Source organism: Mycteria americana, chromosome 24 (genome assembly GCF_035582795.1).
Source record: "Mycteria americana isolate JAX WOST 10 ecotype Jacksonville Zoo and Gardens chromosome 24, USCA_MyAme_1.0, whole genome shotgun sequence".
NCBI classification, from domain to species: Eukaryota; Metazoa; Chordata; class Aves; order Ciconiiformes; family Ciconiidae; genus Mycteria; species Mycteria americana.
Genome location: NC_134388.1, coordinates 6,186,619 through 6,208,849, shown reverse-complemented (window position 1 = coordinate 6,208,849; position 22,231 = coordinate 6,186,619). Strand labels below are relative to the sequence as shown.

Genomic DNA, 22,231 nt, shown 5'->3' with positions numbered 1-22,231 from the left:
CTAAATTGTCCAGTCTTCTGGCAGTAAGATTTTTGCTTTTTGCTGAAACCCAGTATCTTTTCTTTAATGTATTGTTCCATTATTATTCTGCTATATAAGAATTTTCCTTAATTAGAGCAGAATAAGTAACCATGGTTGGAATGAGATCCATTCTGGTTGTGAATGAATGTTTTTGCTCTTGGATTGATTAGCTAATATTAAGTTGAATGAGACTTCATTTTTTGCCCTACCTAAGACTATTCTTGTTTCCTCACTTTTTGAAGGAGTCTATGGTGATGTGCAGAGGGTGAAGATTTTATTTAATAAGAAAGAGAATGCCCTAGTTCAGATGGCTGACGGAAACCAGGCCCAGCTTGGTAAGCAAGCTTAAAAGTATCAGAGTGTTAGCATTAAGAGACCTAATGGATAATTAAAGCTTTAAGATCAGTACTTCTCTTCCAAAAAAAAGACCCAAAACCTGAATGTGTCCATGCACTTAATTCCCTGCCTGTGTATGTAGTATGGATTTGGGGCAGCTCTGGAAAAAGTATGGTTTGTTCGTGCAAGATCATCTAGAGGGAGAATAGAATAAACGATCCCATAAGGCAGAGTAACAATGCCTGTCATGCAGTTTGTGTGGTATCTGCATAGGGAAGAACTAGAATGAAATTCTAGCTTTGATTTAAATGTCTGAAGAAGACTGTGAAATACCATTGTAGTCAGTGCTGTCTTTAACCATTGCAGCCATGAGCCATTTAAATGGTCAGAAGCTTCACGGGAAGCCAATCCGTATAACATTGTCCAAGCATCAGACAGTACAACTTCCCCGTGAGGGACAGGAAGACCAAGGTCTGACTAAGGACTATGGAAATTCTCCTCTACATCGTTTCAAGAAACCAGGCTCCAAAAATTTCCAGAATATCTTTCCCCCTTCTGCCACTCTTCATCTGTCCAATATTCCGTAAGTATCTGCATGGAGAGTTCCTGTATGGCAGAGTACAAAAATGTTTGCAAATTTAGTGTGAGAGTAAATACGGTCAGCTCTTTGCTGCTAGCAGGAGGAAAGCTTGCCAATCTTCCTGTTGTTCCTTGTAGCCTTTCCAGTCCAAGAAGGTACTGGTAGAGAATTCAGAAAAGGCTCTGCTATGAATTGGGTTTGAGAGACTAATTTAGTCTGTCAACATACATTTGACTGGAAAAACTATTTGTTTCAGACCTTCAATAACTGAAGACGACCTTAAGATGTTATTTTCAGGCAATGGTGGGATGGTCAAAGGATTCAAATTCTTCCAGTAAGTGTTTTCTCTTGCATCCTGTCCTTACACTGGGCTTTTCAGTACGAGAAGGGTGGAAGCACTTAGTTCTGATCGAATTCCAACTCAGGCTAAGTGAAAGGTGAGCAGAAGCATCTCTAATGTAGTATTTGACTCTCTGGAATAAAGAATTCTAGAGTAACCCTGGATTGAGTGCATGGCGAGTATGAGTTGATGAAGAAAACTAAAGTAGCTGAGTGAGAAGTTTGGATATACATGTTCATTATATAGCTATACTCTTCCATATAAAAAAGTATACTGCAATTACCCAGGTAGTTAATTTTCTGCTGGTCTTGTTGAGTGCTAGGTAAGAAAACTTGCATCGAGTTAGGCAACTGCATATGGTCGTACTGAATGTGACTTAAACTTCTGTCTTGTCAGGAAGGACCGTAAAATGGCTCTGATCCAGATGGGCTCTGTGGAAGAAGCCATTCAGTCACTCATTGACCTCCATAATCATGACCTGGGTGAGAATCATCACCTGCGTGTGTCCTTCTCGAAGTCCACCATTTAAAGCTTTGGAAGGTGTGAGACAAAATGGACTTGACTTAAAACCTCTTGGGTTCAGCCTTGACCTTAAAAGGCTGAACACTAGGGTTTCAACTTCCATCATTCCAGAAAAAAAAGCCACTTTAAAAATGCAGCTGAAGTGACCTTAAAAGACCAGAGATTTTATTTTTTTAAAGAGAAATCAGTTTACCGGTTTTTAAAAAAAAAATTAAATCTAATTCATATTGCTAACCTTGCGGTGATGGGTAACAATCTTGACTGTTCAAATAAAAAATCACAAGTTGAAGTTTACACTTTGGAACCTGCTCTGGGAAATTCCCCTCCCCTCCTGCTCCTTCTCCCCCAAAAAGCAGATCCTAACAAGTTTATCAGGTTTCACATTGATGCCTTTTTTATTTTCTTTACCCATCCATGCCTTGAAAGACCTAAAACCACTGTGTAAATTCACTTTAGCGCCTTTGAGTCAGGATTTTGCAAAATGCATGGTGTATAGGAGCTCCCAACTCGCCCAGCACAAAAATAAGTTGCATTGATCCTACCTTAACTGTGCATCTGCTATCCTGTGCCTTAAACCTTTTACTTCTTTGGGGAAAACATCTGAACTGTAGGGAGTGGATTGGGGCAGTTGAGGGGAATGAGTGAGCTCTGGCTTACTGGATCGGCTTGTTGTAGTGAAGGACGAGTGAAGCTGGCAAAGTGGATAAAGAAAATATTGGGCTTTGACTCTTCAGGCAGTTGTATCCCACTGTCGGTGAAATGTCTCAATCTGCATAGTATCATGTGTCTTCATGCCACTTTCCAATCTGCTTGTGGTTTATTGCCATCTGCAAACCTTCAAGTGGGAGTTATTTAAGATCCTTTGTCCGTAACATTCAGACTAAGCAAAAGGTCTGGGTGGGGAAGCATTCCCAAGACCAAATTACATTCCATTGTCAATAGCAAGTCAACAGGCTCTGCCCTTCACAAGAGCATTGATCAAGAGACGAGATTAACCACTGTTGGACACTTGTGAAGACGAATCATTAAGAGTTTGTCAAAATTGTGTGTGTGTGTATATATATATCTAAATACTTGGCTAGGATTTGAAGAATTATTGGATATCCCACATTTAGAAAGGTGTTCATGTGAGTCACCTTCGTGCCCCTAATTTGAGATTAACAAGACCAATGTAGCTCTGCCATCATTCTTATAGCATGTCTTCAGCATTTGAGCTTTTTGTTTTAATTCTTGTATTATACTTTTTGATGCTGTTGCTGTCATCTGTGCCTAGCAATATTTCCAGTTGACCAAATATTCTAATCTCTTTATATGCAAAAGAAATAGTTTAAGTACCTTTTTATAGAATGATAAGATGGTATAAACGTAATCTAAATTTACTCCTTTGTGGTATTACCCTTGTATACTGTACTTATTTTTTTTTTTTTGTAATTGAAACTGTAGGGCAGGAATTTAGTTACCAGGCTGAGGTCATGACTGAGGATGAGTAATGTAACGAAATCGATAAAACATGTTAAGAAAAGCAGATTTTTAAAGCAAAGTGTTTGAGATAACAAGCACAAATAGCTTGTGAATTTAAGTAAAAGGACCCAGGCTAAAGTTTTTACCTTTTTAACCTATAAGCCCAGATCTCTTAAGTTATAGGAAGGGAATTTATTAAAAGTAGAATGCAGCAGATCGTTTTTTCCCAATGATACAACTGTTTATTTTTTTTTTCTGGCTTACAACTCTTTCCCGGGCCATTCTGCCTTCTATTTTGTGTAATCCAATGTTGCCTTACATTTCCCTCTAACCTGCAACCTGTTCGGATGCAAAATAACAAGAATCTTGTACTTTTTTTCAGGGTTTTTCTGCAAATTGTGGACCAAAGTTTGTTTTTTAATTGTCTTAGTGTTGCAAGTTATGATTTCCTTGCTTAGTGTGGGAGCTCTTGACTTGCCTAGCACTGAGTGTTTGGAAAAGTCTTAACTTTTCTTAGTTCCTCCCTGAACTCTTGAGGGTGTGAATTATGCTGGAGAAGTGTGTGAAGTCTGAGTGAGGGTTCAGCTTGGGTTGCTGGCATGAGATCGGTAATCCTTGCCTGCCTTAGTCTTCGGCTTGTGGCTGAGGAGTGTGACACCGTCTTCAATGAAAGTGTTGCCCCCGTTCAGCTGACGAGTAGATGCTGGTTTCAGTTACCTCTAGATCTGAGTAAGCCTGTTAATGAAGCCTTGTGATCTGCCTCTCCGGAAAGCTCCGTGTTTCCTTGCCAGCATCTTGTGTTCAGGAGGGCAAATTCCGGTGTCTTGGTAGTTGTCAGTTAATTTGCTCATCTCCCTTCCTCCCCAAGTGAAAAATCCGTTCCTCCTGCAGCCAGGGAGCACTGGCGATCCGGCTGGTGCTCCCGAGTACGCCACAGGCAGCACTCGACCTTGCGAGGATCCATGCGCAACCCAAGTGGAACAGCTGTGGTTTAACCTTCAAATGCATTCAATCGACCTCACCCGAGACACTGGGAAGAGGCTTATTGGAATGAAACCTGTCTGGTGGCCTTTAACACTGATTTGGTCAACCCACAGGCTATATATATTTTGCAAAATGCAAGCAAATTAATTGAGGTAACCCCGGAACCCAGGCAATTGTGGGTTTTTCCTTTGGATCCCTGTGTTTGCATGTAAAGAATGTGAGTAACAAAAGGGTGTACATATTTATAATTTTTTTATACCTGTTGTAAGACATGAGGGGGCAGCAAAACCCAGTTTTTTATGGTGAACAGATGTATTGTATATTTTGATAACAGCTATTACAGGTTCAGTATTGTGGAAGGTGGGGTGGGGAGGGTAAGCATACACAACATCAGAATTCCATTGCCTCTTTCAAAGAATGTTTGTAATGCAAAAAAATGAAATTAAAGCTATTTTATAACAACCTTTGTACCTTTCTGTAGCTCCATTATTTACTGTTCAGATTGTAGAAAGCAGTTATTGGCCAGTCTGTACTTGTGCTTTCAATAAATTTCTTCTGTATTCTTTGCTTCTGATTTTCCTATCTTTTTATTGTGCCTATTTTGCTTCTGATTTTTCCTTCTAATGTAATTTCAGCTGCCTCATTTTATGTAACTTTGACTCTTCACATACCTCTGGGCTGGCAGGGTGTTTGTCCCTGCGAGCATCTCTGTGCAGGGTGAGCGGTGATGAGCCAAGGCTGAGCCTGGAAGGGGTGGCTGCGGCATGCGGATCCGTTCCAGCTGCTCATGCTCCAGCCCTTCCGTGCCTGAATGAAGTTCAGAGGTATGAGGTTGTAGGGCCTTAACTGATGCTCTGCCTTTGTCACACTCCAACACTTTTTTTTTTTACTTCATGTTCCTAAACTTTCCATGTATTCTAGCTAATATCCATGAAATAACCCCCTTTCAAGTCAAACACATAATACTGTCTGTAGTTTTGTGCTGTAGATGTGTCAAAGCTTTCTGGCTAGCTGGACGTAGCGCAGTTCCACAGCTGGCGTGAGCAAGTGCCGTCCCTGGTTTCACTCCCATAGAAGTGGTCCACGTAGAAGGATCATTTCGGTTCCTGTGGGTTGCTCTAATGTGCAAATGCTCCAGCTATGCTGGGTGTGCCTGGCTGCTAAGCTCCCTGAGGAGCAGGGCTTTCCCTTACAGAGGTTTTGTTTCTTACCTGTGTGCTCAACTGGTTAAAACTCCTTTCCAAAAGTAAATGTGCCTGATGTAGACCTCGGAGCACACTCGGCTACCACGGAGGTGGATGTGAGGTTTCGGGTATGGCGCTCCCGAAGCTTTGTTTTGAAGGGGTGTGGGTGCTTACAGGGGTGTGGGAGAGGGGCGGGCTGGGCCCCTCGGTAGGGGAAGATGGGGTGTGCTCCCCCGGAGCTCAGCCGCTCGCTTCCCCTGGGCTCAGGGGCGGGAGCTGCCGGCATCCCTGCGGATCTCAAACAGAACTGAGGGGTGCAGCACTGCGGTGCTGGGAACACTGGTGCACGTGGGCAAGCACCCCACCCTGTCAGGGATGGAGGGAATAAAGGTCCTGAGCTCTTGCTTCTGTGGCTCTGCTGTTTTCTGTCCTTCGGCTGCGTTCCCTTTGTGTCGAGCACATTAGCATTAAACACAAGCTTATTTCATAGGCGCCTGGGTGCGGACCTCGGCCTCTGGGGTTGCTGAGCGGGGTCCTGCAGCAGCCTTGGGCTGCTGAAAGAGATCACTGTTGTTCCTTGAAAGTGTAATAGGATTTGTAACAGCTGCCTCTTCCCTCGCCTCTCTCGCCGCCTGTGTGAAAGCGATGCCGAGCTGTATGCATCGCTGCCCCACAGGAATGAGCAAGTTAATTGCTCCTGCGTTGGTTCGGCGTGTTCTCTGGTTACGAGGTGCACGGCGCGCTCCTGAACGTCGAAGGCTTGGCCATTCGAACCAGCGTCCGCCGTTCCTCTTTGGTTTTCTAGATAAGGCTGATGCTCGTTAATGCCAGGAAGGTTGTTGCAGCCTGATCTTCCAGAAAGGCAGCAGCAGCAGAGCGTGGCCGGCGTCCTGCCCGACCCTGCTGGCCTGGGCCAGGCAGCTCCTGGTGCTCCGCTAGTTTTGTGGAAATGCGGTAAAGCCATGGCCAGCGCCTTCCTTCTGCATTTATTTCTCCTAGTGAAAACCAGGCAGCGTAGCAGGAAAACCAGGCAACGGTGCCCTGCGAAAGGCACGAGGCCCGCAGCACCCTCCTCTGCCCGGCGAGGCGGGGTGCCCGTCCCCATCCCCGTCCCCCTCGACAAGTAATGAATTGCTGATCAGCTGCCTGGTGCAGTAATTACGGTCTCCCAGCTCTTGCTGCAGGCAAAGCAAATAGGGGTTGGGGGGGCGGGCGGCCGTGAGGGGCCGCGTCTCCATGGGAACGCGGCAGCTGCCTGGCGGGGGGACGCATCCTGCCCCAGCTCCGCCGAGGGGCGAAGCCCCGAGGGGCCCAGCGGGCTGGGCCGGGGCTGGGTGACCCGCAGAGGGGCCGGGCCGGGTCGGCGCGGCGGGGACGTTCTCCAGACCGGTTGCGTCCTCCTGCAGCCGCCGTGCCGACGCGGGGAGGCAGGGACGAGGCAGAGCCCGTGGCCGGGGGCTGGAGGGAAACGGCGCAGGCTGACTCGCCCGTGCGTGCTCCTGCACCGCAGAGCCAGCTCTTGCCTGTGCGTGCAATTAGGCCATCTTGTCTGAGGGTGGAGGGAACTTCCCTAAAGATGTCTTTAACGGGAAAATGCTGACTTGGGGAAACCGGGGCTGTTTTCAGCGGGAGCACGCTGGTCTCACCGGCTCTCTGGGTCAAACAGCTCTTCCACACAAGCGCCTGTCCAGAGCGGGGGGGGAGAAGTTCATTGCAGAATTGACACCCGATGAAAGGCCGCTCTTTCTGAGCGTCCTCAGCATCTCCACAGAATCACAGAATCGCATAGGTTGGAAAAGCCCTTTAAGATCATGGAGTCCAACCGTAAACCTAACACTGCCCAGCCCACCGCCACACTGTGTCCCTGAGCACCTCATCCAAATGGCTTTTAAACACCTGCAGGGATGGGGACTCAACCCCTTCCCTGGGCAGCCTGGTCCAGTGCTTGATAACCCTTTCGGTGAAGAAAAATTTCCCGATATCCAGTCTAAACCTCCCCTGGCGCAACTTGAGGCCATTCCCTCTCGTCCTGTCACTCATTATCTGGGAGAAGAGACCGACCCGTGTATGGTCGAACCTCCAGGTATGGAAAGTGAATTCAGTGACCTGGGCGGAACCCCCAGCCCTGCCAAGGCTGCCGCTGATCCTCCGAGGGTGCCCCTGCGGAGCAGCCCCAATGCTCCTGCCCGGCTGCGGGGGACGCTTCTGAACCCGCTCGTGCCGCTGGGCCCGAACCAGTATTTGCTGAGGCCACGCGTCCCCTGCTGCCAAGCGTCCGTCGTGTAGCCAGCGCCTCGCAACGGGCCCCAGCGAGGGGAGCGGCACCCTGCGAACTGCCTGAACGGTGCGGTATGGGGAGGGGGGAGGCGGGACCCCCTCACCCAGGGCTGCTGCACCCTGGACGCTGAAGCGCTCCGAGTGACGTCGTGGCTTTTCAAATGGCGATTCTGTGGATGGCTGTCAAGCGGCCGTCTCGCTCTGAAGCGCACGGTTTAGGAAACCGAATCCCTCCTCTCGGTCCCTAATCCTGACCCGTGACCAGCGCTGGTGCCTTCCCTTCCATCTGACGTCGGTGTTTCACGAGGTCGTGAGGGAATCGGCATTTATGCCCAGCGCTCCAGGAGCAATTAGCCACTGGGGTTTGGTTAATGAGGCGACTTCTCCTCTCCCCCCGTCCCTGCAGCCGGAGGGGGTCACGAAGCGGGTACCCCTGGCTGGGGGGCAAATACAGCACGGGGGGGCGGACGGGGCAAGCGGTGCCGGTCGGCAGAAACAGGGCAGGGTGCAGGAGCGGGCCCCTGACTGTCACCAAGCCGGGTGCTTCTCCTGCTTCACACCTCAGAGGTCAGGGGGGTGCGCGGGGGCTCCTGGCAGAGGCTGTCCCAGGTGGGAAAGGTCGCGTCACCTTGGAGGGACACTCACTGTCCCAGGGCAGGGGCCTGGCTGGGGCCCGTGCCAGGGGAGCCGGGCTCAGGCAGCGCGGCTCTCCCCTGCCGTCCCTGCCCGCTCTCTGGGGGCTCAGTGGGAGCCGTGGCCCCTCTCAAAGCTGCGGGGCCGGGGTGCTCACGCGGGGCCCCCGACGCGGCTTCCGGCCATGCCCGGTCCCCTGCCCGTGGGGGTGATGGGGCTGAGGAGATGGGGTCTGGCAGCCCCCTTGGGACCCCCTCTCAGCTTCCTCCTGCCTGCAGCCAAGGGCAGGGGTGCTCTGCGGCCCTGGGCGGGGGCCGGGGGGGGGGGAGGAGGAGGAGGAGGAGGAGGAGGAGGAGGAGGAGGAGGAGGAGGAGGAGGAGGAGGAGGAGGAGGAGGAGGATGCTCCCTCCCAGGCCCTGTGTGTCCCCAAGCAAGGCGGCAGCGGCTGCTGAGGGGGCTGCCGGGGGGGCCGGGGGCTGCGGGAGCGTGCGGGGCTGGCAGTTGCTATGGAAACCGCTGGGTCAGAGGCAGCGTGACGTGCCGCGCGACGCCATCGCTCACCGCAATGAGCCGTGAGCGCGGCGGCGTGGGGCTGGGGGATGTAAGCCCCCCGCATCTCCCCTTCCCTCCGCCAAGGGCTGCCAGAGCAGGGCGTCTGGCCCAGCCGGCCTCGGCCGTCGCTAGCGGCTCCGTTGCATCGTCCCGGGTCACCCCCACCAAGGCGGGACGCAGCAGCCAGCCTTGCGATGCTGCCGGACGGCGTTGGACCCCCCCGGCTCACCAAACCGTTAACCGGGCAGGCGCAACCCCCCGGGGCCCCTGCCGCAGCCCCCCCGACCTCGAGCTGCGGCCAGCAATCCTCCTGCTAATCCCTGGGTGGCTTTTCCAGCACCGAGTCAGGGTTACGCTGGATAATCCATATGTTTGCAAGGCGGAGGCTTGGGGATATCCACCGTTAATCCAATTGGCAGCGGCGGTTTGGTGCCATCGTCGCGTCGCCCTGTTTCTGAGGGGACACGGGCTGCCCCTGCCGCTGCACCCCGGGCTGGGACGGCTCCGGCAGTGGCACCGTGGGGCTCAGCCCCTGCTCCGTGGCAGCTCCCGTGGGCCGTGGAGCACAACCAGCCTCCGCTCCACGGTGCTCTGGACTGCCGTAACCCCTCCGAGCAGCCGTGCCTTGGCCCATCCGGCTCTGCCCGCCGGACGAGAGCGGCGTGGCAGCTCTCCTGCTCTGCTCCCTTGTGCTTCGGCTGCTTTTCCACCTCTTCTGCCCAACCCTGCCCGCTCTCCCGGCTGTCCTGGTGTGAGGTGGGTGGCCGCTGCTCCCCGGGGCGATTTACAAGCCGTGACAAATGGGAGCAGATGCTCCTCCGTGCCACGGCCAGGTCGCACGGGGTTTCGCTGCCACCGTACGGAGACGGGTCTGGGGGAGGCGGTGGCACGGGAGGATGACAGATGAGGTCTCCGTGTCTGCACCGCCGCTGCCGCCTTCACTGCCGGTCCCTGCCCTTGGGTTGGCATCCTCCCTGCTGCGGCTCCGCTGCCCACGCGCTGCTCTCGTGGGAGGACAGGGCATCGGCCGGGGGTGTCACCGGGCCTCGTGGCTGTGCCACTGCTGGCGGTGACACGCGGGAGCCCAGCGCGGCGCTGGATCCCACGTTGCCACAGCAACGCGGCAGGAAACTGCAGCAGCGGCACTTTCCCGCCGCGGCGGGAGGATGGCGAGGGGGTCTCGGTGCGCTGGGCCCCTCCATCCCCGGGGCTTTGCAGGACGACTCACGTGGCCGCGATGCCCCGGGGCCAGGCAGCCCCCCACTCCCCGGGGTGCGATGGCGTGCCCGGCGTGGCTCGCAGCCCCCTCCTCACCTGGTGCAGCCGATGGGTGGTCACACGGCGAGCGGTAGCAATGGAATTGCTTGTGCTTGCCTGATGGTTAATGGGCTGGGGAGCCCGGAAGGGCTTGACCTGGGCTGTGGAAGGGGGAGAAGGACCTTGAGCCCATTTCGGAGGGGTGGGGGCCCCGGCCGGCCACCTCTCCCCTGGAGGGGGGGTCACACAGTGCATTAGCAGCATCGCACCCCCCTTTGCCTTGGGGCTGCCCGGCCGTGGCGCAGGCTCGGGCAGGGCCGCTCATGCGCTGCCCAAGTCCACCGCACCAAGCCCTGCCCCCGGCAGCGCCGGGGCTCTCCCGGCCGTGAGACCACGGCACCCACCCGCCCGGAGCAGCCCCTGCGGTTGCGGGCGAGCCCCAGTCCTGCCCCCCAGCAGCTGTGGGACCCGCAGCCCCCCATCCTGGTGAAGGAGCCCAGCCGGGGAACATCCACGTGTTTATTTGCTTTTCAAACCACAGCAGTTCCAGCCGTTGCCCGACAGACGCGTTCACAGCCTGGAGACCTCCCCCCGTCCCCCCAAAACCGCGGTCCCCAGCCCAGGGCTGCTGCTCCTGGGGACAGAGCTCGGCCTCGGCTCCCCCCATGCCAGCCCCAGTCCCTGCGCCCCCACCCCAGCGCCCACCCTCTGCCCAGCCCGTGCGCTATGTACAGCCTCCGCCCGCCCAGAGCCCCTGGGCAAACAGCACCCTCCCGCCCCCCCAACACGCACCAGGGGTGCGGGATGGGGTCTGCGACGACCCTTCCCGCCCAGCTCTCGCAGGACCCCCAGCATCCACAAACCCCCACACGAGCCGTGACCCGTGGCAGCCCCCCCCCAGGACCCCTCGATCCAGCCCCCCCCCCCCCCAACCCCTTCAGCACCATTTGCTCCCCCCCCCGCCCCCCCCCCCCGTACACTTCTAGAGCCAGAATAAATTAACCCCTCAGAAATGTCAGCACCTGTGTTAGAGAGAAAAAGAAAGTCAAAAGTGCTTGGAGCCACCCAGCCCCACAGGCCGGGGGGGCAGAGGCCCCCGAGCCCCCCCAGATGCCCGGGCGGGAGCAAGGAGCTGGGCCGGGGGGTCCCGCACCCATGTAGGCTGGCTCAGAGTCCGGCGTGGCCGTGCTCTGCCACGGCCTCGTGCCACTCGCTCACCCCAATGCCAAAGACGGCCCTGTCTTGATGCCCACCCCCAGCAGAGAGGGACCCCGGCGTTACGGCCCCCCCCGAGCCGGGGCAGGGGAGCGGGGCGCCGGGCGCGGGGAAGGCAACGGGGGCTCAGTCCTTAAACCTCCGGCTGGCTTGCATTTTCTTGTAGTAGTGGTCCACCTCGCTGTCCGCCTGCCCGTCCCTCTCGGCTGGCTTCCTCCGCAGCGTGGACTCCCGGCTGGCCGTGCCCAGCAGCCCCTCGGGGGGGGCGTCCCCCCGCTCCCCGCCGCCCCCCGCCACCCCCGGGATGGCGGCCAGGCTGCCGTAGCGTGGCTCGTCCTGCTCCATGTCGCTGACGGAGGAGCCAGGGGAGACGCCGGCGCTCTTGGCCGGGCGGAAGCCGCGGAAATCCTTCCCCATCTCGCCCAGCTCGTAGGCGTCTGGCCCCTCCGGCCCCTTCGACCCCGACTTCCACTCCCAGGGCCCGTTGCCGGCGGAGAGGTGGACGACGGGGTGGTGGGGGGCATGGGCGTCGATGGTGATGATGCTGGAGCTGTCCCGCTCGGAGGGCGAGCGGTACTGGGAGGAGTCAGAGCTGGTGGAGGAGGAGGACGTCTCCGAGTGCTTGGGGGTGACGGAGACGATGCTCTGCTGCTTGGACATGGCGATGACCTGCATCAGGCGCGGGGGGTTGGCCACCCGCTGCGCCCCCCCCTTCTCTGCCACCATCACCCACTTGGCCCGCACGGCCGCCCCGCTGCCGGCCGGGACGCCGGCGCCCGCCTGGCTCTCCTCGGGGATGTGCACCAGCTGCGAGGCGCCCGGCCGGGGCTGGATGAGGACGCGGGGCCCCATGGCCGCCCGCTCGGCCGAGCGTGCCTGCACCGTGGGGTAGAGGGAGGGGGGGACATCCTCGCCGGCGTCCCCCGCGCCCTGGCCGTGCGCTGCCTCCTCCGCCAGCGTCATGCTCCGGCCCTCCAGCGACTTCTGCTTCCACTCGGTGATGAGCTGCTTGGAGCGGGAGGCGTCCACGGGGACGTGGATGGTCATGTGGCGCCGTGCGGGGTCGTCCATGGAGGGGGTGTTGACGCGCGGCAGGGTGTTGCTGAAGGTCACCATGTTCTCCTTGCCCATGGGGCTGCGGGGGGCCAGCAGGTCCACGTCCACGCTGGCCCGCTTCAGGCTGCCCAGGGAGTTCTTCTCCCGCGGCACCGGCCGCGCCACCTCCTCCAGCCGCGTCTGCGGGTTCAGCTCGTCGGTGCTCACCGACTTGTTCTGGTGGTAGACGGAGTCATGGCCCCGCTGCGTCAGCGCCCGCAGCGCGTCCTTGGCCGGCACCGGTGCCGGGACCCTCTCCGTCGGGGCACGGAAGTTGCTGACGGCGTGGTAAGCCTGCGGGAGGGGGAGCACAGGGTCAGCCCAGCCCCGGGGACCGCGGCCCACGCCGAGCATCCTTCCCTCCCAAGCCACCGCAGCTGCCCTGAGCGCGGGGACCAGCACCCACCAGGTAGGCGGCGATGCCGGAGCCGATCAGGAAGCCCACGTAGACGTCGGCAGGGTGGCTGCGGTACTGGGTGATCTGGGTCAGGCCGCAGATGCCGGCGGCGATGGCAAAGGCGAAGACCAGGATGGGCTTGAGGAGTTTGGTGCTGTCCGAGATGATGGAATTGAAATACATCTGGCAGCGGCAGCGATGGGGCAGGAACAGGCTGTTAGTCACGGCTCACGGCACCGGCACCCGCTGCCATCACGGCACTGCAGCTTCCCCCCTCCCCGGCCGTGCAGAGAGCTCTTGGGTGCACGTGGAACTGCAAGTGCCTGAGCCTCCACGGGTGCACACGGGTGTGCACACGGGTGTGCACGCACCCACGCCCCAACATGGGGGCACATGTGTCGGGCAGAGCTGGTCCGTGCACGGGAGGGTGTGTGCCGACAGGAGGGGGATGCTGCTGCCCGGCAGCACGGAGCTCGCGCTGCCCCCGAGCCAGCACACGCGGGGCCGAGAGCCGGGCAGCACCGGGAACTCACCGACACGTAGACGGCAGCGAAAGCCGAGAGCGTCGCGTGCTGGGATGGGAAAGTCTTCCTGCGGGGAGACGGGGGTTGCAGTCGGGACGGGGCAGGAGATGGGGGGCGCAGCTGGGACGGGGCAGAAGGGTTGGCATCGTGGCGCGGGTCTCCCCCGGCACGTACCTGGCAGAGAGGATGGCGTGCTTGTCCGTGCCCGAGCAGATGTCCTGGGTGATGTAGGGGTTGGCGTCGCAGGGGGTGCCCAGCAGCGTGTAGTTGGGCTTGCAGACGGTCAGGAAGAAGGGCGCGTGGTAGCCAGTGGCCAGCTGGATAACGTCCGTCACCAGCGCCGTGGCGCAGAGCCCGAACACGTGGACACCTGGGGAGGGCAGGAGCAGGATGGCGGGTCACCCCCTGTCCCACACGGGGCACCCACAGCGCGGTCTCTGGGGTCTGGGTGGGGCTGCGCATCCCTGCTGTTCCAGGGTGCCCCCGCGTCCCCTCCAGCCCCAGGCCCCTCGGAGGGCAGGCCTCCTGCCCGGGCTGCGGCACAACGTACCCACAAACCTTACGGTCCGGCGCAGGAAGGAGTTGAAGTTGCAGCCGCCGGCGTTAATGCTGCCCTCAGCACCGGCGCGTCCCTTCAGCCTGGACTGCAGGCAGTACACGATGCCCTCCCCGACCATGATCTGGGGAGGAACCGGCAGCTCAGGGGGTGCTGCCCGGTGGGGATCGGGGGGTCTGGGCCGTCGGCAGTGCCGCCCTGCGGATGCGCCAGGCTCCCTGCACCGGTCCCCTGGTGCTGCTGGCACCAGGACCCCAAGCCCTGGCTCTGCCGCCGGGCAGGCTCCATCCTCACCCCCCCGCAGCGGGACGAGCCCTGGGACGCACCGAGGCGGCGGGCGCGGCGAAGGCCAGGCTGAGCAGCATGAGTAGCGGGATGAGCTCCTCGTTGGTCTCCACGTAGGGCATGGAGAGCGCCCGGTCGTAGCACTGGAAGCCCACCTTGGCCGGCTTGAAGAGGTCCGTCAGCTCCAGGAAGTAGAGCGTCACGATGGAGGAGGCCACGATGGGCAGCTGGGGGGGCGAGAGCGTCGGGACCACCGCGCCACCCGCTTCGACGGCCACCGGCACCGCGCTGCCCCGCTGGGAAGGGGCAAAGCCCCCGTCCCCTCCGTGCCAGGGCAGGACCAGGGCCCGGGAAAGGAGCCCCCGGCTCAGCCCCCCCACCCCCGCACCCACCTCCACGAAGTAGAAGCAGGGCAGGAGCGTCATGCTGTCCTTGGGAGCCCTGGCCTTCTCCCTGGGGGGGATCATGGTCCTGGGGCAGGCGCCGGGGTCCCGCCGGGCTGCACCTCCGCCCTGCCGTGGGGCAGCAGCGTCACCCCCGGCTCTCGGCCCGCCGGGGGGCCGGGCAGCCCCCGGGGTCACCGCGCTGCCCCCCTGCAGCCGCTCGGCCGGGAGGAGCTGCCGGTACCCGGGGGCTGCCCCCGCCGGGACCCCCCCGGCCATCACCGCGGGGCGAGCCGGGCCGGGGCAGGGGCTGTCCCCGCTCCCCCCAGGGGACCCCCAGCACCCGGGGGGTCCGGTCGAGCCGGGGGCTGCGGCAACAGGTGGGGCGGAGGCTCGGCTGTCGCGACAGGCGGCCGCTACCGCGACAGGCGGCGAGGCTGCTGCGGAGGGCGTGGAGAGGGGTTGTGCCGCCCGCAAGAGCCGAGCCGAGGATGGGGGTCCCCGGGCACCCCCCGGCCCCAGCCCCCCGAAACCGCCACCGAGCCCCGGCTGCAAAAAGGGGGGGAGGGGGGGGATAACGGCGATGGAGCAACGGGGGGCAATAGCGGGGGGGCAATAACGGGGGGTATTAAGGGGGGTATTAACGGGGGGTATTACGGGGGGGTATTACGGGGGGTATTACGGGGGCAGCTCGGGGCTCCCCCGCGGCAGGGGCCGGAGGGGCGGCCGCTCCCGGCGGTGCCGCAGCCGCGGGCGGGGGTCGGGCGGGGGGGAGCGGCCCCTTTGTGCAGCCCGCGCCCGCCGCCCCCCACTCACCTCTGCGCGGCCGCCCCGGGGCGAAGCGGGGCCGGGGGCGGCGGGGGCGGCGGCCGGGGCTCCCCTGGAGCCGGGATGCTCCTGCCTCGGCGGAGCGCGGGGAGCGGCGGCTTCCTCCGCCCCCGCCGCCTCCTCCTCCTCCTCCTCCTCCTCCTCCTCCCCGCCGCCCCCCGCCCCGCCCCGCCCCCGCCGCTCCCGGCCCCTCCCGGGGCGCTGAGCCCCCGCGGCGTCGGGGCCGGGGGGCCGGGGGGGTCGGGGCCGAGACAAAGGGCCGGGCGGGGCCGGGGGCAGCAAGCAGGACCGACCCCCCCCCCGCGCCGCTCTGCACCCCGAGCCCTGCAGCAGGCACCGGGGGGCCCCCAGGGCCCGGCCCCACGGCCCCCCCCCCCCCGGGGCTCCCTCCTGCCCCGGCCTCGCCCGGATCAGCCCTTTCCCCCCATGTGCTGCGGGGCAGTGGGGGTCGCAGCCCCGCCCCGGGGACCCTCCTGCCCTGCAGGGCCCCCTCTCTCACCCAGCTCCCCCCCCCAGGGCTGGGGTGACCCAAGGGCTGCCAAGCCGGGGCTCCCGCAGCGTGGGGGTGCGTGACCCCCGAACCCACCCCCGCAGAGCTCCGCCGGCCCCCGGCACCCACCTGGGCTCTGCTGGACGGCGGCCATGGGGCACCCACCCTCCCCACGGGCACCGCTGCGTCCCGGGGGCCTCGGAGGCGACTTGGGGGCGAACCCTTTTCCTGTGCTCGGCGAGGCCAGTGCCAGCGCAGGAGCACCGGGGACAGAGCCCAAGGCCAACCTCAGCTGGAGCCTCGAGTGTCCCCAAGTTCAGGGCTGGGAAATGGGTGCAACTCCCTTTGCTCCCCCAGGGACTTCCAGCACCTCTCGGAGGAGGACGAGGCACCCCGGCTCTGTCCTCCCCTGCCTTTGCTGCCCCACGCTTGCAGCGGATCCCAGTCCTGACCGAGCCCTACCCCACACCCCACGTCCCGTGCCCCATGTCCTGCTCCCCACACTCGGCCCACCGCCTCCCCCCACTCACGGTCCCGTCCAGGCTCTGCGTGGCCCCACGCCACGGCACCGGCCACCACGCGTTGCCCTTGTTCCATTTTCGGCCCTAAGTGGGCAGAAATCTCCCGGCGTATTTAACGTCTAAATCCCGAATCCCTGAAGCCACGGTTAAGCCGCTCTCTCTGTGGAAAATCCCCGGTTTGAGCCAGACTCGGCCACCCCCGGAGCCGGCCACGCCGCAACGCTCTCCTCCCGCCCGCGTGCTCCGACCCCTTCCCGCCATGCGCTGCCCAACACGTGGGAGAGAGCGGGAGGCCGGAGCTGCCCCGCAGAGGGACCCCCTCGCCCCGGGGCACCCCAGGGCCCGCGTCCCGGCACCCTCCTCGCCGGGGTCCCCGTCGGGCCAGGGCCGGGGGGGTTCGCTGGCGCTGGGGGTCGGGCGGGCGACGGCTCGGGGTGGTGGGGTGTCTGCGCAGCCGGGCGAAGGGACCCCGGTGATTTTGAGCTGTAAAGGCTCGTGGTGCATGAGGAGGAGGAGGAGGAAGAAGGTGGGCTCCAGCCCCTCGCCCGCTTTCCCCGGGAGCCCCGCTCGGTCCCGGCGGTGCTGGCGGGAGCACGGCAGAGCCTGCGGGCCGGGACGTGGCCGGATCCGGCGGTGGGCAACGCCGGCCCCCGCGACCCCGGCCCCAAACGGGCACAGAGCCATGCCCCGGTCCCAGCCCCGGTCCCGGCCCCGGCCCCGGCCCGGCCGCTGCTCTGGCGCGGGGTCTGGCCGCGGGGGAGACCCGAGGCGGGGTGAGGGGCTCAGGGGACGAGGCTGGGAGCGGGCGAGGGGCGGCTCCGGAGCTCGGGGACGCGCCGGGACCGGCCGGGAGCCGAGGCGGTGGCTCCGCTTAGTGGCACCGGGGAGAAAGGCAGAGGGGACCGGGGCTGCCACGGCCACCACCATCCCTGCCACCGCCATCACCACCGCCCCTGCCACCGCCACCGCACCCCGGCCCTCGCAGGAGCTCCCCTCGGGGCGGGGGTCTCCCGCTGGGGCCCCCCACCAGGTGCTGGTGCTCCCGACCCCGCTGTCCCCGTCCTCGCCAGCCCCAAGGGCAAACCCACGGGGGATGCTCAGCTCCGCTCGGCAGGCCTGGGCACCCACCGAGCTGGCACCCAGCACCCACCAGCACGCTCCCACAGACCCTCCCCCGGCAGCCGGGCTGGGGTCCCTGGTCCGGGGGGGCCGGGGCCAGGCCCGGGCGCTGCCGCATGTGCGGAGCCTTCACGTGCCAAGAGCCAGATTCGGTTTGAAAACAACAGCGCAGAAATCCCCCGCAGCGGGTGCCAGGCCCGGCAGCTGGGACAGGCTGTTTCCTCCCTCCCGCGCTGTTTGTGCCGGGAACTCTTGACCCCTTTTATAAGCTGAATATTTAAAAACACTTGGCCCACGCTGCGGAAACCCCCCCCCGCTCCCCCTCCCTGCCCCCACACCGCCCCAAAGCTGGACATAAAAGCGAGCCCCAGCCCCGGCCCCAGCCGAGCAGCGTCCGCCCCACAGAGCCCACGGACCCCAGGGCCAGGGCAGAGGCACTGCTGGGCTCCGCTGCAGCCATGGGGCTGAGTCCCACTCCCCTCCTCGTCCTCGCTCTGCTGCTGCTGCTGGGGGCTGTGGTGAATGGTGAGTGCAGCCCTCCCCGCACCCCGGGATGGGGACAGGCTGGGGCAGCGATGTCCCCAGCACGGGGTGGGGGTCCTGCCCAGCCCCCCGATTCCTGCCTCCGTCTGCAGCCGAGTGCTGCCCTGGCCCACGGGGAGGGGTCCAGGGGCGCCGGGAGGGGACTGCTGGGGTGACCCTTCCCCGTGCTCCATCCGGGCTGGCTGGGGCGATGCCCGGCTGACCCGGCCTCTCTCCTGCCTGCAACAGGGCAGCCCCGGGGACGGATCCTGGGGGGCTACGAGGCCGAGCCCCACCTGAGGCCGTACATGGCCTCGCTGCAGCTGGACGGGCAGCACGTCTGCGGGGGCTTCCTCATCGCCGAGCAGTGGGTGCTGAGCGCTGCCCACTGCACCGAGGAGGCGTGAGTGCCGGGGGGCAGGGGCAGCCTGGGGGCTGCTCTGTGCTGGGGGGCGGCTGCTGGGCAAATCCTGCTCCGTAGCCCCGACCCCGGCATCGGAGCACCAGGGCTCTGCTCCTGCCTGCGGTGAGGGTTGGGCAGGGGCTGCAGGACCCCCGGGAGCTCCCAGCACCCCACGGGGGGCCCTCTGGCACCCCACAGCACCCCATTTCCATGGCCGGTGCAGCGACACCCCCGGTTCCGCGTGCCCCACGGGGTGGGCAGAGCCCCTGCGCCCCACGCGCTGCCTCTCTTCCAGGGACGGCAAAGTCTTCCAGGTCCTCCTGGGTGCCCACTCGCTCACAGAGCCGGAGCCCCACAAACGCCTGTACCGGGTGCGTGCCCAGATCCCCCACCCCGGCAGCAGCATCCACAACAACAAGGACGACCTCCTCCTCCTCCAGGTGGGCTCAGGGCCGCTGGGACCCTTCTCCCCCCACCCGCCGGGCACAGCCCCCCTCCTGCAAATCCCTCTGCCCCTTGGGACCCCGTGGGGTCACTGACCGCAACGGGAGGAAGCCCTCGAGGCCAGGCTGGGACTGCTCGGTCCCCTCTGTCCCCGCTTCCCTGTCCCGTGGGACCGTTCTCGCTCCCCCCACCAAAGACCTTTGGGCTGCATCCAAATGCCTCTTGTCTTCCTTGCAGTCCTTGGGGCTGCGTCCTGAGGGCTGCAGGTGGAAGACGAAGCCCTGAGCGCGGCCGAGGCTGGGGCAGTCCCAGCGTTGGGGCTGGGCTCACCGTGCCCGGCTGGATCCCGGGCCGTAGCCAGCCCTCGCTGACCTGGGTCCCCTCTTGCTTCGTGGCAGCTGGAGGAGAAAGCGGAGCTCAACACGGACGTGCAGGTGCTGCCGTTCCAGCGGGAGGACAGGGACGTGGCAGCCGACACGGTGTGCGAGGTGGCAGGCTGGGGCACCATCAGCCACAGCGGCCGCCGGCCGGACAAGCTCTACCAGGTGGAGCGGCCGGTGATCAGCCGTGATGTCTGCAACCACCGCACCCGTCACGACCACACCATCACCGAGAAGATGATGTGCACCGACTCCCGCAGGAAGGACACCTGCAAGGTACCGCTCGCCCCGGCATCCTGCCCCCTCCCTTCCCGGACACGGAACCACGGCTGGACCCACGGGCTGGGGCTGCCGACCCCCTCGGGGACCTGGGGGGGGGGATACCTGCAGCCTGGAAGAGGTGAGGGTGTGAGGCTGCGGGGCAGGATGGGGCTGCGTCCCCAGGGTGACGGGGGCTCCTTGCCTTGTGCTGGCCACTGCAAAGCAGCTCTCGTGAGCCTGGAGACAGGGGTGAGGCCACGGGCACAACCCAGCGTGCCCCAAGGGTACCCACTGATGGGCCTGCCAGGAGGACAGCGGCCACGCTGAAAGCCCCCTGCCTGCCCCACCACGTCCTGGCAGAGCGAGGGGAGGAGCGAGGGCTGACGATGGAGGACAGGACTGACCCCAGCCCACAGCTCCTGCGGGTGAAACCCGTGGCTGAGAGCACCCAGGGGCCGAAGCTCTGCCCCCTGCAGAGCCTTGGGTCAGGTGGGGACCCTCAGCTCCAGGGACGGGGTGGGAGACAGGCTGGGACAGGCCAGCGAACCCTTGGTGCTGCTGCTGAGCCTTGGTCCCACAGGGAGACTCCGGCGGCCCCCTGGTCTGCAGCGGGGTGGCCGAGGGGGTGGTCACGGCCGGCTCCCGCGTCTGCGGCAACTACAAGAAACCCGCCATCTACACCCGCATCGCCCCGTACGTGGCCTGGATCGACAGCGTCATGGCCTCCGCGGCCGGGGAGGGAGACGCTCGCTGAGCCGTCCCCAGGGACCCGGCTCCACGCCACGGCTTGCTGCTGCCGGCACGGCCAGAGCACCCACGCTGCCGCTCGGGGAAAGCCGCACCGCCGCGCGCTGGGGGCTCCCACCGCCGCCCCGACCTGCTCCTGGAGCGCGTCCCCACGGCAGGAGGAGGGCTGGGCCGGGGGCCTGGCGAGAAACCAGGGGAAGGGGGTCCCTGGCGCCCCGCTCGCCAAGCACGGGGCCCGGCTGGGGGAAGGCAGGGGGTCACAGCCCCCCACGCTGGCGCAAGCCGCAGGCTTTGCTGAACGCGCCTGTAACGCTGACCGCGACCTGCTGCAATAAAGCGATGACTATTCCTGCAGAGCTGCCAGGGCCGGGGGGGTCTGCATGGGAGCCCCCTGCCCAGGGGGTGTGGGCAGCACTGGGAGGAGCTGGGCACGAGGTGGGGAGATGCCGGGGCTGAGCCCGTGGGGACGGTGTGGCCAGGGCCCCCCCCTCCCCACCACGCTCCCTGCCACCCACGCGTCTGGAGGGAGCCCCATCCCCTCCTTTGCCTTGGCCGTGTGCTGAGACCCCCCCAAACTCACTGCTGTGAGCGCTCGACCCCAGCCCTGCCCCGGAGCGGGCTCTCCTCAAGGGGCACGTGGACTCCGCCGGCCCCCCCAGAACCCTCCCCGGCCCCGCTCCCACCCCCGCACCCCCCAGCCGAGCACCCCCAGCCCCTCGCCCCGGCCGGGCTCCCTCGGGGGGAGCAGGGGACGCGTCCTGCTGCACAGCCCTAAGGCGCGAAGGGCGATAAGGGCGATAAGGTCCCAAGCCGGGACCTCCCGCGGGGCCATTGTGCGGCTCTTTGTTAAAGCAGAACCTGCAAACGGCTGATAAGGCGAGGGCAGCACCGGCTCCCGCGGAGGGGGGACGGGGACCACACGGGGCCGGGCAGGATCCGTGCTGGCACCCTCGGTCCCTGTCCCTGGGCCCCGTGGAAAGGCGAAGGGGGCTGGACCGGGAGACGCTCGCGCTCGGCTCTGGGCCCGCGCTTGTTTTGAGGAGAAGCAGGGCTGAGGCGGGGTCCCCGTCCTCCTCGGGGGACTCCTTCCCGCCCCAGGAGCGGCCGGCACCGCCGCCGCCCCGGCAGGACCCCGCTCCTCGTCCCGCGTCCCCCATCGCGGCAGGGCCGGCGCGGGACCTCGGCGCAGAGGAGCCCCTGGCCCTCCCGCAGACGGGGCTCCCCCAGTCCTCAGAGGGAGCAGGGCCACGGCGAAGGCAGAAAGGATCAGCAGCATCGCGGCAGGGAATCCCCCGCCCCTTCCAGCATCCCCGAGCTGGGAGCAGGGCAGAGCGGGACAAGGAGCGACGGACACACGGCAGGAGGGTGCTCCAGCGCCGGGTGAGGTACAGGCAGAAGGCCTCATATCGGGGACGGAGGAGGAGAAAGCGGTCCCGGACGTTAAAAGCCACCTTCCATCCCTCGCTGTGCCCGCAGCCGCAGTCCCTCGCTCGCACGCCGGCCGAGCTCCGCCAGCGCCTCGGGAGCTGCTCCCAGCCTGGGGCTCCATCTCGGGCGGAGGCAAAGCGGGGACGCGAGCATCCATCTTCCCGCAGAGCGGCCGCAACCACGCGTTAAATAACCCCAACCCCGTTCTCTGAGAAAAAGATTAACGAGGACCTGGGTTGATTACAGTTTTACGTACAGGGGAGAAGAGCCTTAACAAGAAGTTGTAGTTTCCTAATTAGCCATTTGATTTTCCTTAATTACCAGCAGAATAGCAAGGCAGAGACCAGCTCCATACAGCAAAACGTTAAGCAGAGCTGAGAGACAAGCTCTTTGCCATCAGCTCAATTTTTCACTAATAAATGAAAATGCAGTTCCAGAGGGAAAGGAATACATAAAAATTGGCTTGTTCTCTCCCTTAAATGGTCT

The 22,231-nt window shown here is 62.8% G+C and overlaps 3 protein-coding genes across 5 annotated transcripts in view; 2 read left to right on the top strand and 1 right to left on the bottom strand.

Moving 5' to 3' along the window:
• PTBP1 (polypyrimidine tract binding protein 1) overlaps nucleotides 1–4,818 on the top strand; it is a 31,571-nt gene extending 26,753 nt beyond the window's left edge. For all 3 annotated transcript variants that reach the window (XM_075524390.1, XM_075524389.1, XM_075524391.1), the window contains 4 exons: nucleotides 264–356; nucleotides 724–940; nucleotides 1,194–1,271; nucleotides 1,674–4,818. In XM_075524390.1, the coding sequence (XP_075380505.1) occupies nucleotides 264–356; nucleotides 724–940; nucleotides 1,194–1,271; nucleotides 1,674–1,806 (521 nt within the window). In that variant the 3' untranslated portion in view covers nucleotides 1,807–4,818. The remainder of the gene's footprint in view (nucleotides 1–263; nucleotides 357–723; nucleotides 941–1,193; nucleotides 1,272–1,673) is intronic.
• Nucleotides 4,819–11,128: 6,310 nt separating this feature from the next.
• Nucleotides 11,129–15,539, bottom strand: PLPPR3 (phospholipid phosphatase related 3). The gene is made up of 8 exons (XM_075524323.1): nucleotides 15,419–15,539; nucleotides 14,612–14,731; nucleotides 14,261–14,446; nucleotides 13,929–14,058; nucleotides 13,553–13,748; nucleotides 13,388–13,445; nucleotides 12,864–13,037; nucleotides 11,129–12,751 (listed from the first exon to the last, which is right to left on the bottom strand). Exons 2-8 carry the CDS (start codon nucleotides 14,684–14,686, stop codon nucleotides 11,489–11,491), a joined length of 2,082 nt encoding a protein of 693 aa, XP_075380438.1. The 5' UTR covers nucleotides 14,687–14,731; nucleotides 15,419–15,539; the 3' UTR covers nucleotides 11,129–11,488.
• Nucleotides 15,540–17,959: 2,420 nt separating this feature from the next.
• On the top strand, nucleotides 17,960–20,661 carry CFD (complement factor D). Its single transcript, XM_075524324.1, has 5 exons — nucleotides 17,960–18,085; nucleotides 18,332–18,485; nucleotides 18,781–18,925; nucleotides 19,328–19,585; nucleotides 20,151–20,661. Exons 1-5 carry the CDS (start codon nucleotides 18,019–18,021, stop codon nucleotides 20,322–20,324), a joined length of 798 nt encoding a protein of 265 aa, XP_075380439.1. The 5' UTR covers nucleotides 17,960–18,018; the 3' UTR covers nucleotides 20,325–20,661.
• Nucleotides 20,662–22,231: the final 1,570 nt, after the last annotated feature.